At 33.5% G+C, this 20626-nt stretch overlaps 1 protein-coding gene across 1 annotated transcript in view; it reads left to right on the top strand.

The window, feature by feature from the left end:
• LOC123529070 (atrial natriuretic peptide receptor 1-like) overlaps positions 1-13541 on the top strand; it is a 53015-nt gene extending 39474 nt beyond the window's left edge. The window contains exons 13-21 of the mRNA XM_053522062.1: positions 707-872; positions 7246-7392; positions 7677-7848; positions 8390-8536; positions 9450-9642; positions 10311-10485; positions 11170-11268; positions 11817-11908; positions 12501-13541. Of these exons, the coding sequence (XP_053378037.1) occupies positions 707-872; positions 7246-7392; positions 7677-7848; positions 8390-8536; positions 9450-9642; positions 10311-10485; positions 11170-11268; positions 11817-11908; positions 12501-12977 (1668 nt within the window). The 3' untranslated portion in view covers positions 12978-13541. The remainder of the gene's footprint in view (positions 1-706; positions 873-7245; positions 7393-7676; positions 7849-8389; positions 8537-9449; positions 9643-10310; positions 10486-11169; positions 11269-11816; positions 11909-12500) is intronic.
• The last annotated feature ends 7085 nt before the right edge of the window (positions 13542-20626 follow it).

The raw sequence follows: 20626 nt of genomic DNA, 5'->3' as shown, positions 1-20626 counted from the left end.
AAATGATTTATTCATTCAAAAAATTGTGCAAATAAATGAATTTATCATATTATGATAATGAAATTCTAAAGATCAGAAGGTTTTTAAGTCTGTCAAAAATGTATGTTTTTCGTTGCCTAAAATAAAACGTCATTTAGGCCCTATGTTTACGCTCTTGGTGTTTTGAGCAAACAAAAAACAATGTATAGCAATATTCCATGATGACTATACAATAGAAATAATACGATGCTTGAGTATATTGCCAATTATCCTAAAATAATGGTAAATATCTCAACCATATCCCCATGCCATTTTACAAGAAAAGTGTACATTCCTCAAAAGTAGCGTTTTGTTCCATAAATTAATTATGTTTGTAAAGTATGTGTCCGTTGGAAACCTTTTCATACTATAAGTAGATGGGATGTCCAAAACAGATTTAACGATCAGATTTGGAGTATGTGAAATTTCTTAAGGATAATGTACTTTTTAATATTGCGTTAACATCTCAAAGACTATATCACTACAATGTATGTAAAACTATTATTTCGAAATGTTACGGCGGTACATAAAAATGTAGCTTGTACACCCTCATCAGTCACAAGTATTTGTTGTTTTTAGAAAGTGCGCTTGACAATTTTTAAATTGATTTCAAACTATTTTCTCGTATGTACCACAAAACATATATTGGAAACTTAAGACAAATACTGGCATAACAAATATTTTGCAGGGTATGAAATTTCTTCACCATAGCGATATAAACGTGCACGGACGGTTGCGTAGCAGCAACTGCGTCGTGGACAGTAGATTTCTTCTCAAAATTAAAGGCTTTGGACCCAAGTGTTTCCTTGAAATGGAGTTCAAGAATCAAAGAAACACATTTCGTAATGACTCAAGTAAGTAAACATTGTGTTCAGTATATTGACTGATGACCCCTTTTTAAAACAAGTTATTTAGTTATCCCGTGTTTTGTTACTGTGTGTTTTATTTCCGCTCTCATAATTCATTCAGAAGCATTCTATTTCAAATGTACCGTGTTGAAGGACACACTAAGAATTTCGTCCTATTAAAGACCCCAAACAGCCTAGTAACTAGCATTTTACCCCTAATAAACGTTTTGAAAAATGACAGGTGCACAATTTACTACCCTTCCGGGTTATTTGATTTTCACAGAATTATCTGCAATCTATTTTTAGCTGTTTGCTTGCTGTCAGTCGTTTTTATTATATTAAATTTTAATGAACATAACTAAATAAATATCTTATGCTGCAGAAAATCTAAATATTTATGTATTCTATTATACATTTCCCAGCACTACCGCTTTGGCTATAACAGCTAAAAGCCAGGTTTACTTTTAAAATTTTGTGCTTTGCAACTGGTTATAGGCTGCTTAGAAGAATATGCAACTCGCTTGAAAAAAAAAGCATCGCAATTTTGATCGAATCCTTAGTATTTCATAAGGTGGCATTATATGTTTACAGGTCTAACTAGCTCTGTAGTAAGCGCAGGACAATCGACACGGTTTGTCAAGCAGTCTTGGTCACCTCAGCGGTTGGACCGATTTCATTTCTCTAGCTACAAAAGACAAATGAAACTATACATAAAACAATGTATGGTATAATTTGTATACTATTTCAAACTTTTAAACAATTTAATGGTTTCCACGGAAACATAAAATGAATATTTCATATTTGCGATGAAGAGATATCCATCAACCCTCATGAACAAGATCAAAAGCAAGGTCATTTTCTTTTTAATATAATACTAATACGCGAGTGTGGGGCTTTTTTCAATTAATTGTTTAAAGGCATTCGGACACTGATTTTGAGGACTTTGAAAATGTAAAAGCGGACGCGATCAGGTATAAAAACAGTATGTAGCTTCTGCCCAGTATCTGATCTTACAATGCACTGTTAATATTCTCTGTGCTTGATATGCCATTTATGAAGCAAACGTTTTCTTTTTCATCAAGGTCGATTTTTTATTGGTTTGATTAGTTTGCTGTGGTTGTTGCACGGGACCTTCTAACTACACTCAAGGAAGAAAGCCCAAGATTTCCATGAAATATTATGTCGAAATGTTACAGCCCGTAGCTCAGTAATCATAGCGCAACTGTCCACTGCATGAGTTTTGGGTCATTAGCAAAGATATAACCACAAGCTGGCAGGTCATTCGCTATAGAAAACATACATTATTCCATCCTGTTTCCATTCTGTTTTAAACGCTTTTAATTTTATTATTGTATGAGACTGTGATAATCAAACATCAATACGATTATTTTCTGCTATGATCCTAAAAGTAGTCCTGTATGAAAGATCTTGATTCTTTTATTAATTTGGTTTCATGTGGATTCAACGGAAATTGAGATTTCTGTATAACTACTCTCTTGACATTTTAATCAACACGATACAAGTTATTCTGTTCGTTTTATAGGAAGTGTCTTGTTTCGGGATAGTAACAATGTTTTTATCATGGGTTAAATTGAAATTTGAAGGAAAACTTTGTACTTTTAATGTAAAGTGATCAATCAATATACAATTAAACATTACTGAAGTTAGTAATTATTATCTATCAAGAAAAAATCTATTGGTATATGAAAAAATCTCTAAAAGTTTGATTGAATATTTTTGCAGAATTCCAGGCCTCTTTTATGTCAAAAAGCTAAATATTGTTCGGACTACTTGTATGCATTGTCTCGACTACTCTTATAAAACTAGATTATATTTTTCGAAGCGTTGAAGGTCCATGTCAGATCTTATTCAATGAGGATGTCATAAGCTAAATTTCGAAAATATTTAAATTTAAGTTCCAACGAAATAGCTGTTATGGTCGTCTTTAACACCACGAAGGATTGTAAAACGTTCCTTTTTCACCTGAATTTCGAAATTTAGATGTCCAAGCAGGTCTGAAAGACATGCCGTAATAAGAGAAAGAACATTAAAAATAAATAAAAACCTTGATATGTTAAAACTTTACTATATTTTCTCACACATTGGTTACCCTTTATAAAAATGCAACGGAAAGGTTGGTCCTTTTCAAAGCAATAGCTAAAAGTGCAGCAAATAAATTATTTACCAGGAGAAGAATGAATTATTATAACGAGTCTACGTTTCTGAGTGGTTAAGGTCACTTACTTCGAATCGCCTGTCCCTCAACGACGTAGATTTACTGAAATAATGGTCTCCATGGTCTTTCTCTACCAGCAAAAGAAGATTGAAAATCACCATTTGATAAAAAACAAAACAATGAATAATTATAAAGCTGTAACCAAGTTTTTCTGTAATGCCATTGTTGATAAGGTAGTTAGGTACAGTAAGACACATTTTGCAATACAGAATTTACTTTCCGAAGGATAATTGTAGAAGGCAACTGCATTCATAAAACATGAATATATGATATGATATTTTCACTTTTAAGACTTGATTACTGTTTAGTAAGATGGAATGAATGTTTCATAGAACACCTTTTTTGAACAATCAGAGCTGTTACATATCGATCTCTTTAGATAATTCAGCATAATATTTATGTTATTCTAAAGGTACTGTTTAGTCTCTCCTCTCATAGTTTTGGGTATCTGGATACTGTGCCTGCTTTTCAAGTTTATCTTTTGACAGTTTCTGTGTTATACAGGCTCCTTAATATCGGATCCCCTCTCTAAAACTACATGAGTGTTCATAAATAGTGTTGTTTAACTAAAAGCATTTTCACCAAAAGAATGTAAAGTATATAAAACGAGCAACAGCTATCGATATGGCATTATAATTATCAGAAAGACTAGGACAGTCCCATGCAGTTATGATTTTTGACCAGGTTCTTCACTTTAAACTTATGGATTTGAATAGGCAGTACCTTCATAAAGGGAAAACCTTATACCAAACATGTGGTTTACATATATCATTGGATCTTTTAAAAATACTAAGTTATAGCATGACAGGTTCTGGTTTACATCAAATGTGGATTGATTCCATCCGCTAGAGTCCCACAGTTGCAAGTCAAGTGTTGGCTGGAAATCAATATAACAGAGGACTAAGGTCTCATATAAACTCTCTTGGGAGTGTTTCTTCCATAATTACCAAATTGTATTGTACAGAGAGATATAAACTGGTATGGAACATTAATTGAAATGATTCTGAAAACACAGAAAAAGTCGTTGCTGGTTAACAAAACGACAACTTCAGTGCTCGTTTTGAAAATTATCGAAATCCTTACTTCCTGTGTTAGTGGACATACCATGAAATAGTTTCATTGATTCTGCTGTTCAAGCAAGCTGTAAGGGATGCTCTTTGAGGTCTATATCTGTTCGCATTTCGGTGCATGTTACTTATATTTCGTAGATATGATCATACTAGTTATGCATGTTAGGGAACTGTTTATTTGACTGATGCTCATCAACTTCCCCCAGAAGCCTTGCATGAAAACAAACGTGGAAACGTTTATGAAAAAATATCCAACACTATATTATATCAGGTTGATCCTGAGCAAAGGGAGGATTGGTTAAATTCAGCTGGAAAACTATGAAGAATAAGAGGTATTATGAGAAACCCTATAACCTCGACTAGATAGTTTTCATCACACTGCGTTAGGTCAAACATAAGCCTTCGGACCGTTTGTACAAAGTCATCGACGGAACATACTTGTGCACAGGAAAACATCAAAGGACAGACAAGCTTAGGGCCAACAAGCTAAAAGTTTAATTTTGAAAATGTAAGATCACATTTGCAAGGTGACAGTTTATTGAATATAGCGGCTAAAGACATCGCTACCATAGTAAAGTCTCATTGTCAGCCATTAGGCTACTATATGATATAATAGGATAAAGTTAAAAACTTTGTCAGCGACATATTACATACTAAAACAGTAAAATCTTACCGAAAGTTTAACTAAGCGATAAATGAAAAAAGAACAGTCCCTCAACATATGCTTCATTGTACATCGCTAATGTAGCATCTAAACTGGTAGACGGAATTGGCAACTGTGCCCGCTTAGTTCAGTAGGGAGAGCGTTGGTCTACGGATCGCGAGGTCGCGAATTTGATCCCCGGGCGGGGCGTATGTTCTCCGTGACGATTTGATAAAATACTTTGTGTCTGAAATCATTCGTCCTCCGCCTCTGATCATTCATGCGGAGAGGTCAGCAGTTACTTGTGGAGAACAGGTTTATACTGGTACAGAATCCAGGAACACTAGTTAGGTTAACTGCCAGCCGTTACATGACTGAAATTCTGTTGTTGAAAAATGGCGTAAAACCCAAAACAAACAAAATCATCCTGTAGTGTCCGTTTATAAGGCAGAAAGGGATGTAAATATCGAGACAGGGAAGAAACAAAAGCATGAATTGTTGCCAATTCAAGTGTCCATTTTTTCTAAAAAAAGATGGAACTCTGAAAACGGGCTAGACATTGAGATGAGTAACCAGAAAATCATAAAGGAAAGTCTGCATGTATTTGTATGGCTAGTCATTAGTACACAGTCTGAATATAGAATGAGAAACAACATTTGGACAGTATGCTTCTTTAGATGTTGATACAGATTTAAACAAGGACAAAAATTTCAAACAATTGATCACCGATATAGCCATCAGTCAATCAAAACAAACACACAAAACAAAAACGTACAAGGACAAATCAACCAGTAAGAAGAGTAAATGAAGTACTTTACCATTACAAAAAGTAAGCCCTGCTTGCGAATTAAATTGAATAAATGAATAAATAATATGATTTTTAGAAGGGTTAATCAAGCAAGTACATATAGAAACTGCATAGGTTGTTTATGATGGCTTTCAAGAAGAAGAAACTGTTGGTAATAAGGACATAAAGTTAATTTGAATGTATTAAAGGCAAAACACGAGAAAGCTGACTCAGGAATCATTCTCCATGCTGTAAACAGTCAAATTGTAACACTTGTAGATTCTGCCCCGGATATCCAGGGATACTGATGTGTTCTATATCACATGCAGGAAATAAATGCAACAATATGAATGATGCCTGAAACAGCAAAAAGAAGAAAACGAAAATAAATCAATGTTAGTACGAAATTGTATAGAAATTGACTTGCTAACCGGCAGTGACACAACATCATATTTCTGTGGAATCTCTGAAACACCTGCATTAAAAGGCTTTTACAGCCAATGTAAAACTGATGTTGACAAATGTCTGACAAATTTCTGAAAAACTGTGAATATTTTGTTTGCAAACCATATAAGAATTGAAATGTTCTTTGAACAAACAATGTCAGAAATGTTACGTTTTGTAAGTCAACAGGTCCTAAACGCATGACCCAAACCAGTGATGCCTACTGATTCCATATGCATATAGTTCATTATTAAGCTCTGATATGGTATTAAGAAATCGTTCCCAGCCCTCAACTGTCTGAACCTCCGGCATAGGTCGGAAGCTGGCAGACGAAACACTTAGTCCCGTTCTTGTTACCCTTGACGCCATTCATCAAGCTTGTATAGTGATAATTGCTTCTGTATAGTGTAGGATGTAAGACCTAAAAAGGTAAATGTAAAAAGACCGGCTAATATATGAGCCGCGCCATGAGAAAACCAACATAGTGGGTTTGCGACCAGCATGGATCCAGACCAGCCTGCGCATCCGCGCAGTCTGGTCAGGATCCATGCTGTTCGTTAAAGGTTTCTCTGGTTTCATTAGGCTTTGAAAGCGAACAGCATGGATCCTGACCAGACTTCGCGGATGCGCAGGCTGGTCTGGATCCATGCTGGTCGCAAACCCACTATGTTGGTTTTCTCATGGCGCGGCTCATATACAGGTACATGAGATAAAAGCGTTACCGGCTGTGTGATCTCGAGCCAATGAATTAACGGAAGAACTGGTACTATAAAAACATACTTTAAAGGTTTCAGTATTTCAGTAACGTGTCGATTTAATTTCATAATCATTTTATGATGAATACTTTATCGATTTAGCTTCTGAATTGTTGTAAACTATTATGGCGCAATGCACAACAATAGATTTGCAATGATAACCAGCAGGACTACATTTTACTCATAAATGGATACTTATTTGCATTGAAAGTCATTTATCTTTGAAAATTGTTATTTATTTAATCTATAACCATGTTCAACATTATCCCCACATGTTTCGAGCTAATTGTGATAATAGAACATACTTGTTTGGATATGCAGCCATTTTGGCACCTTGACACAAATTTAACGCCTGATATTTTTTGAAGTCGGCATACCCAAATTACATGTGATTCTTTTCATATATTTCTAGCAATAATCTAATTTGTTCTACTATTCTTGCAGAGTTGCTTTGGACAGCTCCGGAGCTTCTCCGACAAAACGGCTGGAATCCAGGAACACAGAAAGCCGATGTTTACAGCTTCTCCATCATTCTGCAGGAAGTTATCATCAGAGGTGCGCCATTCGAGTTATCGGACCTTACGAGCACAGGTAAGATGATCAGAATGGCAGTAAGATTTACTTTATATCTCACACACAGGTATCGCGCAATATTATAGGATTTGACCCAGAGAAGTGTGGATTAGGGGACGCCAAGACCAGGTATCATATAAGTATAAGATTTAAGATAATAATTAGAAATATTCAAAAGTGTTATGGTTAAATGGCATAGGTCTGGATAGTTGAGTAGAAAGGGTATTAGTACATAGACATAAAACAGTATATTCTTTAATCAATTAGCGAAGTTTATTTTGTACGGGAATTGTATTTTACAGATATTATTGAGAATGTAAAATTAGGTCGGACGCCACCATTCCGGCCGGAATTACCGTCTTCTGTTGAGTGTTCGTCAGATCTGGTTGATATCATGGTATCCTGTTGGGCCGAGAAACCAGAATCCCGTCCAAGCTTTGATGTCATTGACTCATATTTGAAGAAAACATTAAAGTAAGTTATACACATATGTTCTACATTTGTGTCACGAAAATGCTACGTTTGTAGTAAACGTAAATGAAACAAAAATACGATATATTTTTAGAAGATATTGCGAAAATTTATAATTAAAAGATTCTCAAATCTCCGAATACACTTTTAAGGATACAACGTCAGTCTTTGGTTCCAATAATGATTTTATAGTTAAATGATTTGTATTGCAAAACATAGGTTTGTTTACGAAGTACCCCCATTTTACTTGAAACAATATACCTTTCTCCACCATCAAAAAGAATTAAGGTGTGTCTGTTTCACTAAACGTTTTACTACATGTAACTGATTACTTGCATACCTTTATATTCGGTATATATTCTGAATCATGACTAAGTCTTGAAACCCATTTGAATCATTTACTTGTCCGTTCTTAGTGAATTAATTATCAGGAAGGTCACCAGCTGAACATCTAGCCTTCGAGTAGTGTGACCTATTCCTTTTCCATAAAATCAACGCTATATGGCAAATAGATGAGCATTTTAAAACCAGATTTTTAACATAGATCAAAAGGTAGCAACATTATGGACAACCTCATGCGCAGAATGGAGCAATACGCGAATAATCTGGAGACACTCGTGGAGGAAAGGACAAACGCCTACATGGAGGAGAAAAAACGGGCAGAAGATCTATTATACAGGATGATTCCAGTGTAAGTGTTTCATTTCATTATTTCAGAATTTGACAACAGTTAATTTTTCATATGTTTAGAATTACAAACTGTATCTAGACTCATTTTAAGAGATGCGCCTAGGATTATATTACATCGTGTTATTCATTTATTAGATACACTTGGTCAGCTATCGGGAAAAAAAGGTGTTGAAATATACAAAAGAATTAAATGCTACTAGTATGTGTATGTACTGCTGCTACTTTTACAATAAATGTTGCTACTATATCAAATGTTGCTACTGATTCTACTTATGCTCTTCTTGCTGCAAACGCTTTTAATACTGTTGCTGCAACTCCCGCTGTTCTTATTTCTTTTGTTGTTGCTGTCGTTGCTATTATTTATTGAATTCATCATTAAACAATGTGTGAAATGTTCTTTCAAATCTGCCATAATTTGGCAGTGACAGGATTTAAAAAACCCTTTATACAACTCCATGTAGTATTTATTACTTTCATTAATATCTGATTTGTTTTTAAATGCATACTAGTATGCATTTTTCATGGATTCTGAATTGCATATGGTAATCCCATCTACGTATACATTGCCTGTTCACATTACATGTGTATGACTTCTACCGTGTTTGCGGACCGGTACTTTTTACTGTATCACGGGTTTTAAAATTTTTAGAGATCTTCTTTCTATTAACTTAGCTGTTTCTCATCTCTCTGTCTTAATAAAAGGCTTGCATGATATGGTACATATATCGTTTATATGTAGAATTCTACATTTTACTTCTACATCGTTTTCTGATTCAACTGCCTGCCTCACTAACGACACTTTTAGCCAGCTCATTACGATTAATTTAAGCAAATCACTGATAAGTTATTACAATATGATAGCAGAAATAAATACAATTCTAACGAATATAGAAACTATTTCATTTACCCTATAGATCGGTTGCTCGCCAGTTACAACATGGTGGAAATGTTGAACCGGAAACATTTGAAGCGGTTACAATATATTTTAGTGATATTGTGGGGTTCACTTCGATTGCTAGTAAAAGCCTACCGATGCAAGTAGTAGACTTGCTGAACGACCTTTACACAACCTTCGATGCTGTCATAGACAATTTTCAAGTCTACAAGGTAAACAGTCTCGATACAGTTCATTCCGACATAGATAATGGATGTGTTAGGCACCGTTACGAAATTTCTCAGTGTCAGTGACCTTTTTCGTTTTTGATTTTTACACATTTGTTTATGAAAAAAGACAACGATAGCACTAGTCATACAGTTTTAAGGTACACACTCAAAAACATATTATGTGCAAGTAACCCGTTGAATATCAAAGTTAGGATGTCTTACACACTGCAGTAAGAAATCAATACATTAAAGCAACAATTTTGGTAGAAATGATACATTTCACGGTAATGAATTTATCAAGTTCCCATTTTGAGTACTGTCAATCGAAAATATTCCCATTTACTATTAAAGAATTAATTGTTTAGAAAAATAAATCAGTACGTTTAAATCAAAATGAAACAATTTTTTCGTTCTCCCATACATTCCGGAGAAAATATAGTCGAAAAAGAAATGATTGATTGATTTTGATCTTACCAATTTATTATTGTTAAAACTACAAGTCAAAGACAATATTTGGATAACAAAAACACAGAAAATATGTCAATCTTTGTTATGTATTGAAAGTGCTAATAAATCATAGCTACTTTGCAACTGACATAGGAGATTTTAGGAGATCATCATTGTCTTTATTTAGATACAGCTTATTTAGCATTTGTCAAATTATCGAACAGGTTGAAACGATTGGAGATGCTTACATGTGCGTTTCCGGTTTACCAATCCGGATTGGTTGCAGGCATGTCACCGAAATAGCCAATATGGCGTTGGCAATACTAAACAGTGTAAAAAGGTTTACCATACGGCACTTTCCAGAAGATCGTCTTCATATCAGAATAGGGCTACATTCAGGTATGGTATTAATGTTTTGTGTGAGTTATTGGGAGGGGAGTTCAGTCTGAATTTATTTGCCATAGTCTAGAAAGCTTGCCTCCATAGTGGAAATTGAACATTCGTAAGAAAACATACAGACGCTGTTTCTCTAAAGGCAGCTGGTTTATATTGGAAAGAAAATATCCCCGTTATACCTCACTGCAGAGCTCAGAACAAAAAAAAAAGTTAAAATAATGATACTAACATTACTTTCCTCTTTTTCTTCCAATGTAATATTTTGCTCACCTAACTTTGAGTGTTTTTAATGTGTTTGACATTTTATCTGCTTATTCGAAACTTCAAATAAATCTTTCCTAATGTTATGTGTTTAGGACAAAGCCCGTGGCAAAGCATCTTGAGCCAAATTATGTTTCTACGTGTTCAGTTCAAAGCTGGTTGCAAAAAACTAAAGCTCCTATGTGACCATTAGCTAAGCAGTCTTCTATATTTATTTGTAAAGATTTTATATTTAGAATTTAGAATATACATTTTTATATTTAGTTTATGCATCTTTCATAATCGTTCTGCTTTTCTGTTGTTTATATTTATCTGTCACAAATTGACTGTTTTTGTGGTTTATTTTGGCACAGTCTTATCCGCCCAAAATTTCCTAATGTTTCCCGGGCTTTATGTTACCTTGAGTATCTTTGGGTTGTATTTTAGGAAGCGTGGTTGCAGGTGTGGTTGGTTTAAAGATGCCAAGATACTGTCTGTTTGGGGACACCGTGAATACAGCCAGCAGAATGGAGTCAACAGGAGAACGTAAGCAGGCATACCAACCAAGTTTATACCTCAGAAATATAAGTTAACGCATTGAGCGTCGTTTAAATGAATGACACTTATTTTCATCACGTTTCCTGTTAAATCCTTTATCTTGCACGTAGTTTAAATGATCCTACAACAAACTGGTGTGAAACAAATTATGTTAATTCCTTTGTTTTACGATGATTTAACATAAAAAAAAGATTTCAACGGCCGAGTCTCCCATACAGAGCTATTGTTCTTATATTTCCGCTTCTTACGGCTAACTTTTGTCCAACTTCACGAGCCTAAACTAAGTAAGAGAATGAAAACGGCAAGAAAACACTAAATTTACTCTCGGAAACGGAGCTAATTAATAATCTGACTTGATTCAATTACGCCAGCGATGCGGCAGCCATTTTGTTTTAATAAAAATTCTTATAGGAAAACTACTAGCAAGATATGGAATATATTCTGTTTACACGTGACGTCTCTTGACCAATAGAAATGCAAGAAACTTGAAGAAGGCGAGATAAATACGGGTATTTGTTTGTTCTTTTCAATTACAGCCATGAAAATTCACATATCAGAGCCTACAAAAATATTACTAGAAAAGATGGGAGGGTTTTACACGACATTTAGAGGCGAAATATCTGTTAAAGTAAGTATTCAGTAATATTTTTCATGAGAAACTGATACAAACAGAAATAACAAGCGGACTCTTTGATCAAACAAAAACTGTACTCATTACAAAAATAATTGTAAAGTTGATAATACAGACATAAATATAGGTCTATCATGATCAATGATTCACATATTTTGTCATAATCAGTTGCGTTAGTTTTTTAGTGAATATTTTCTTCGGTTGTACATAAACATATTTTCTATAATATGGAATAAAATGTATAGGTCTGTATACTTGTTACTGAGGGTGTTGCCCATGATTTAAGAAATATGCACATTTAAAGCTGATTGAGACATTTGGAATTATTCAATTTATCAAACTTTTAAGTATTATGTTTTATTTTCAGAAAGATACTAACATTGTCGATGTGATAAAATTACTCACGGATGTAGATAAATTCATAGAATAATGTTCATATGCAGATGCCGAGTCTAGGCGTTATTCTACCTGATTCGGATACATGATATTACATAATTACGTCCGGTTTGTCAAACGTGCAGAACTATCTTGATAATAAAAATATTAGTCCATATTACAATTATGAAACCTAAAATAATTATATTTCCAGGGCAAAGGTTTAATGAAAACACACTGGTTGGAAACTGGGAACACAGAGGACATAGTACCTTCAACAGATACAGAAAGGCCTTTCCATATGACTGCAGAGTCTATTGAACAGCATGATGAGAAAACTATGGAAAATGAATTGATAACGCTAGATGACATTGACAATTGTACCGACCGTGCCTACGAAGAATCTGATGGTTTGGTTGTAAATCTGATGGACTCGTGTGAACTGAATAAGACTCAAAGAAATAAAGTCGAAAAACTTGAAACTGAACAATCATTAAGTGACGAAAAATCCTTCTTAGGCTCATATCTTACCGCGAATGGTTTAACAGGGGATCGAGATAGAAAAATAGTCATCACCCACATGGCTGGCAAAGATAGTGTAAATGAGGATACGTTATTGGATCTTGAATGTGGGACTAGCAAATCAAGTGACGCTTCAGAGCTGAATGTTCATTTACCAAAGGTTGTGTAAGAAGTCAGCCTTTTTTGTTGTTATTAAATGTAAATACAAAAACTGTTAAAGAAAAAAGGATTAATCTTACTTTCACCAGTTTGAACACTGTCTTTAAATGTAACATTATTCATATCATCTGTTAGTAGTATCTCTCAAAAATTATAAGCAGCCAATTACATAGAGGGGCCTAGGTAGAAAGGTGATGAAAGGCCCTGACTCAAAGACCACTAATCCTGACCACCGTTGGACTAAATCCCCGTCCCACTTGGGGTCTAAAACTATTTCATATAAGCATTATATCTTGCTTACCCAAGTGCCTGTATGTATATGAATTACACCAAAACCGAACACAAAACTAAATACTGATGACCTTAAAAGAAGAAGAAAAAACATCAACAAATTAAGGACAAAGATCCAAATAGAAAAACTGCTCTGAATGAGTAAGCCATTATACAATTCTTATGCGCTTACAAAACCGTTGGATACATTTTATGTGAAACATCGGCTTTAAAATCGTTTTTTTATTTATATGTACACATGCGTGAAATTTCTGAGATGTTATTTCATATATACACCAAAATCACATGGGGAAACAATACGTACTTAATTATGCTCTGGTTTTTATAACACGTGACATGTAAATGTGGAGTTCTGCTCAACCGTGGATGGTAGCTTGCATTTCCACTGCCATCCATGAGTAGGCTCAGTCAAGCCGAACCTGCAACATTTTCGTTTATGTCGTGTTTAGTGACCTCTAGTTTTCCATTTTTCTATTTAACTAAGTTTGCTGGTACATTTTACCTTCTCCGATTGACACCTAGAGATTGTATCTCAATATCCATTATATGTTATTAATATCAGTAATATTTCAGTTCTTACACATGTATAACACGCTAGATATACATACTGAAACATAGGACCCACTTCTTTTATGATAAATCGCCTTTATACTGTTTTGAGCTAAGCAAACATCCTCACATGCGAAGTCTTGTGTATGTGTGTGGGGGGAGGGGATTCAGCAATGACGTCATAACAATATGCCGCTGAACATTGTAACGTTATACACAATATTTAAGACCATAAAGCTGGTCACACTGAAAATTTAATTTGGCGATTTTCTTTATAAATAACCTGCAAATTATGACGACTAGTTTATAAATATACCTCAATTTTTTTTATGCATTGCTATCCAGTCGATGGTTTAAATTTTAATAGCAGGGTGACCTAATTATGTAACTGTGCTTAAATGCTGTTCAACAAAGTTATATATCAAAAATAAATTATCAAACTTTCATTTGATATGAATAAAAAGGTCGTGTTTTTTTCTAAATTTACACATTTTTGCATTTTAGCGTGTGAGAAAAACAAACAGTCAAAACCATTCTGGGGAACTTAAATTCCACCAGCTTTGATGGGAAAATATGAGAATCTTGCCGATAACGAAATAAAACTAGGTCATTTGAAAAATGTTTTAAAAAAACCCTTTTCTTTTTCTACTAGAAACATGTATAAAATACGAAATGATTACTAAATAAGGAAAGATTATTATTCCTCCGGCAATGGTCTTAAGCGATAAATAATGGACTATTTATTCCTGGTAAAATAGAGGCAATTTTAGCAGTCTATCTTTTTGGAATTGTACTGACATAAAATATACGCAAAAAGACAAGGTTTCTTTAAATTCATCTTAGAATACAATATTTCTAAAAGAGACAATATTTTGACCATCATACCGATAATATAGTTTTACTTTATGAAACTGAATAAAGTGCGCTTATTTGCTTTTGTTTTAGTGCCGTTTTTTAACAGTACTTCAGTTACGAAACGGCGGGCAGTTGAACTATTTACCCGTGTTCCTGGATTCTGTACCAGTACAAATCTTTTCTCTGTAAGTGGCTAACTTCTCTAAATGAATCAGAAATGGAGGCCGAAATGATTAATAAAATCGTCATTGAGAACATACGCATCACCCAGGGACCGCGTGATCCATAGATCGGCATTCTCCCATGAGCTAAGGACTAATATTCGCTATATAGAATATTTTCACTTATGCGAAAATCCGATGTGTCTAATGTTTTCACATGACTGGTAAAAACGATTATGTTATCTAATAAGCTAGGTAGGAAAATTGCTTGACGGAAATTATGTTTCTTGTTAAAATGTACACATCTCATTCTGGCATATTTCATTTAGCTCCAGTTGAAACAAATGAAGAATGACCGTGGCAATAAAAATGATTAATTTCTAAAGCAGATAAGATTGATTCTATAAACAATGACACTAGATTTCACTGATAAAAATCGAGCGGCATTTTGGACTAGATTCACTCAGCTGTCATTAGTCTAAGCATAACATTTATTATTCTGTTGACATTTATTACACAAATTTACTGTGTACAGTTTCTCCAATAAAATCGTGATTCCAACCGCCTGGTGTAGACTCATTTTGTACAAGTTGCTAAACATCACCATCATTCATTGCTTCCGGCAGCTGATTTGTCAAAATAAACAGTTATACTGCTGTTCTGTTCTGGTTTTAATCAAAAAACGGTGTATAGCAAACATTATGAGGCAGTTTGACACAGCTGTTAAATGTTTTTACAATTTGTATACTTCAAATAAACATAAGCAACATTTGCAAATATCATTATAAAACAGTTGCATTGAAAAAAATCAATGTTGTTTCCATGCAACCTACGATACCAAATTAAAACTGCTAAAACCTTAAAAGCTTTCACGTAATGAAATGAGGTATTTCTTTAATTTCTTTGCTAAAATGGCTTCTAATGATGCAACACAACAAAGGAAAACATGTGCTAAACATACATGTTGAAGAATATTTAATCAAATTCAAAAGAATGCTGGAGATGTGTTTGATTTAATATTTTACAGCGTGACATTTGCGAAAACATAGACACAGGTTGTCCATATTTAGCAATTTTTAGTAGATTATGACAACATTCTGTGTTTTTACTAATTTTCCGTAGTATTACACAGACAGCCAATCCAAGCAGTTTTACTTCTATCACAAACTGTCCTTTCCCCTTTGAACGTTTAATTGGCAGAGACATTTTTACAGGTTTATATGCAGCTGACAATTGGTATCGTCAAAACAATTTTTTATTTTCTTTCCTTCTCTGAACTTTTAAGTGGCAGTGGCATATTTTCACCTTATCTTTCGATTGGATAATAGAGAAGTCCTATGAATCACCAGAACAATTGTAATTATAATGAAAAAAAAACAAAAACTTAGAAGACATCAACAATATTTTACTGGAATCAGCAGCCATTCTGATAACATATAACAATGTTCGGTTCAGAGCAAATACAAAGATAAAAATTACCACTTGAATAAATATCATCATTATTATCATATTCTTCATTTTCATCGTCATCAGCCAACAGCATTAAACCTGTTATCATCATAATTATCGTCATCTTAATCTCCATCGTCATCAGCCCATGGAAATATTGATAAACACATAAACGGCACGATATGAATATGTAACCATCATTGGTATCGTCATCTTAACCTCAAGTGTCATCAGGCAATGGAAATATTGATCAATACATAAACGGCACGATATGAATATGTAACCATCATTGGTATCGTCATCTTAACCTCCATCGTCATCAGCTCATGGAAATATTGATCAGTACATAAACGGCACGATATAAATAATTATGTAACCATCATTATTATCGCCATCTTAATCTCTATTGATCAATACATAAACGGCACGATATAAATAATTATGTAACCATCATTATTATCGCCATCTTAAGATCTTATCGTCTCAGCGTAGATACTGATCATTAAACGGTACGATATTAATATATATTCATCACTTTTTTCATCACTTTAATCTTTATCGCCCTCATTCAGCATTGCATTTGATAAACAAAAATTAATCATCATATTTCAAAATAGATTTGAACCAACGATACAATTTTACAAAAAAAATCTAAGAACTTTACTAATTTTACTACATTACACCATCCAAATGCATGCAATTATTTAATCATTTTCATTGGAGTGGGGTTTTGAAACAATTACCATGCAAAGTACAGAATTTTTTTTTTTTATGTTTCTAAAAAGCCATACATTTTGCTATAAGTGCCAATTATATTATAACGTTTACTCTTTCTTCAATATAACTTGATTGACATAAATTTTATGTTATAAAAATACGTAATTGATTTACTAGCCTTAGATCTAAACATATGTTAATATTGTACCATTTATTCAATATACAGGCATTTTTTTTGTATATTGCAAAGTCATGTAGGCAAAATTAACCCAAAATAAAAGAATCTTTGTACGCTACAATTTGTATAATAAATTTAAGATTTTTTAAATACCACGGCTGATTAATCTCTATTTTAGTTTGAAAGGTTATTAAGAAAGGAGAAACAATTCCAAGGCAATAATCGCGAATGTTGACAAGAAATAGTGTATGCATAAATCAACCGGTGAAGAGAACTTTAATATTAATAATGCAAAAGATAAATAACGTAACTCTCAAGAAGGCATATGTTAAAGAAATTAGGGCAATGAAATAGGATAAATGACTTGACGTTCGTACTCATTTACAACACTGTGCAAGAAAAACACAAGCTATCAAATGATGGGTTACTGCACAGATATGCTCTTTGTAACAACTGAATGCACACACACTTCATGTTGCAAGTCTATCTGTAACTATAAATAAATTTCATTATTTCATGTTTAGAGTAAGTAAATGTCTAACTCGTCACATTACATCGTACCAAATCTCTACACGATGCCATATACAATGCCGTATAAAAAAGTTATTTCTTGATTGCATTAGGTCCATTCTACCTTTACGTTTCACACTCTTCTAGGTGACAGATTCAGTTCCGCCTTCAGACGACTAAGATCCACTGCGTTTATATATTATTTTTTCAAAGTCTGAGGAATGCAACGCGCTCCTGTTCCTCTCATAGTCGGTGACAGCTTTAGAATACTGAGGAAATTCCGAGTCCCACACTAAAACACAGCCGCACATATCCTCTGAAAAAAATACAATAGCTTCTTTTACTGAAAACTATAAATTTTTAACCTCGCCTACGATAAATATATATATAATACGCTAATTTCCAAATCCGAGGTTTTCTTTGTTAACAAATATTCAATAAAAAGCAGTTCCAATATGGTTCTCTGTCATATAAAACGGTAAATAATAGCTAAAATATTACAGCACATTGAAATTTCGTATTTATGCCTTCGGTATGTATAAAACGTGACAGTTCTTACAGTAACTGGTATGAATAAAACGCATACAATATCATGTTTCTTGCTGATAATCTGAACTGCATCAATGTATGTATGTATATATGTATGTATGTATGCATGCATTGTGTGTATGTATATATGTATGTTTTGCTAGCCTATAACAATACAGAAAATTCATTTTTTCTTATAACTTTAAAATTAAAAACGACAATTTGCACATTTCTGTTTACTGTTTTATTTTTTTTCATAAGAAATTTTCATTTGACTGGCTCTGCTTTTGTTGAGTTTAGAATCACACCGACAGAATTTAGGTCATACAAAAGCAACGTTAAAAGCCGCTTGTTAAAATCAGGTAGAATGATTATCTTTGATTGCTCCTTACAACGTTTTACGACATAAATATTGTAGTTTGTCCTTCTATTAGATGTATTAATAGGAAGAACAAAGTGAATATTCTCGTCCTGATCTTTAATGGCAGCATTTATAATCGTTACTGTCAATTCCTGGTCTACGCGAATGAAATAAATAATTACGGACACTTTCTGTTAAGTCGTAAGAAACATAAACTGTTTTTGTTAGTTGTTTGGTACTTAACTGCCAACGATTCAATGCTCGTAAAATTCTACTTATATATCAAGGTCTTTGTGGATTTATTTTCAGGTCTTTTCAAATACACGTGTCCATTCGATGTTTATGTATAACTTAGGGACAGGAGTGGTGTTGGATGTTTCACACTATCGAGACTGCTATTATTTTGTTTGCTTGAATTCTACGACTCACTGTACGTTATCAAAAATTCAAAATAAAGAAGAAATTAGTGCATTGTAAGTAAACATTGTCTACTGGCTACTAAAATCATGATAATTTCAAATTTTAACTGTAAACTCCTAAATGGGTTTAAAAGCTAAACTCTGCATGGAAAACTATATTGATTTTTAAGCGTCTAATTAATAATAAATCTGCAAGATCCTTTGGAAGCATGAGGCAACCAAGCAAAGTAATAATAGATTTAGTTTGACAGTGTATGTTTATAACAGGCAATGGAATATACAACACATCTAACGACCATTAGCAGCACCAGCTTTAGTAAAATTACAGTAAAGCTCAATAGACGCCATGATCCCAAAGGACAAGAAATGCAAAATCGGCATAAGTTAAGTAAAAAACACTAACACAACGTTTACAAAAATATTCTGAAAATATACATATACCAAATTCGTCATATTTTGGCAATTTATAAACAAAACTGTGTCTCTTGCTTCAAATACGGAGAAATCAAATATATATTTGAACTAGTTTACACATTATATAAAACATATATCACTAGGCATAGAGTGTTTAAATGTTTATTGGAATTAAGAACATCTAAGTCTTAGAAATTTCAAACTGCTATATTAAAAGGAGCTCTATCCTGACTTTTCACAGTAGGTTGCAAGTTTTACCGTTGATTCTTCTGTTCTACTATTTATAGGTTATTAGATTTGTATCGAGAAATATGCACTCGTTCTTTCGCGGAATAATATTGCGCTCCTGAAGTCGCGCAATATTTCCGCTGCAGAACTCGTGCATATTTCTCGATGCAAATCTAATAAGTTAAATTCAAAATATCGTCGTTAAAGAACATTTAAACGCGACGACATACATGAAAGTGACGTCACAAATGACGTCAAACACCCGATTTGAAACTTGAACGTCAATATGGAAAAATATTGACGTTTGAGATTACATTATAAGTAAACGGAGATTGAAAATGCGTATGTAATAAAGTAGAATATAGCATAGCCAATTACTAAGTTTCTTGTTTCATTAATGATAACGCAGAGTAAAGACCTTTTGAGATATCATTCACCGCTTACCGTTAAATAATTATATCAACTTCATACTATCCAAAATGTATCTGCATATGTATATTACTAAGGTTTTTTAACTCTTATTTCATTTTTTACCTAAAACATGAAATTTAGCTCAAAATCTGTTAGTAAAATTGTGTTTTAAGTACGTTTTGCATAAGAAATGTTTAAACGCAATGGTTTATGAAAAAACTTACGTTTTTGTGTTGCAAAGTTTGCAATGTCTCTAAACCCAAGACCTCCACTGAAAACGATTTTATTGCGACTGGAGTCTGAAATATGGCACCAATAATTTGTCTAATGTTCATTTCTAGTTAGCTTTTACTATTGCGTACATTTTATGCTAAAATGTAAAAAGGTCTTATTTTATTTAAAATGCAAGTTCGCATGTAAATATATTTGTAGTTTTCTAATTCACATACATTTGAAACTAGTTATCTCGAATTCAAAGGGATAGAGTGTTTAACAACCAAAATTTGATTAAAATGACGTGTTTTGGGACAGGAGTAGAAAATGTCTCCGAGATAGCCGGAATTCAGAGATAAGCGAGTTTGAGATATC

Source organism: Mercenaria mercenaria, chromosome 13 (genome assembly GCF_021730395.1).
Source record: "Mercenaria mercenaria strain notata chromosome 13, MADL_Memer_1, whole genome shotgun sequence".
Lineage (NCBI taxonomy): Eukaryota > Metazoa > Mollusca > Bivalvia > Venerida > Veneridae > Mercenaria > Mercenaria mercenaria.
This window is presented reverse-complemented; position numbering and strand designations above follow the sequence as displayed.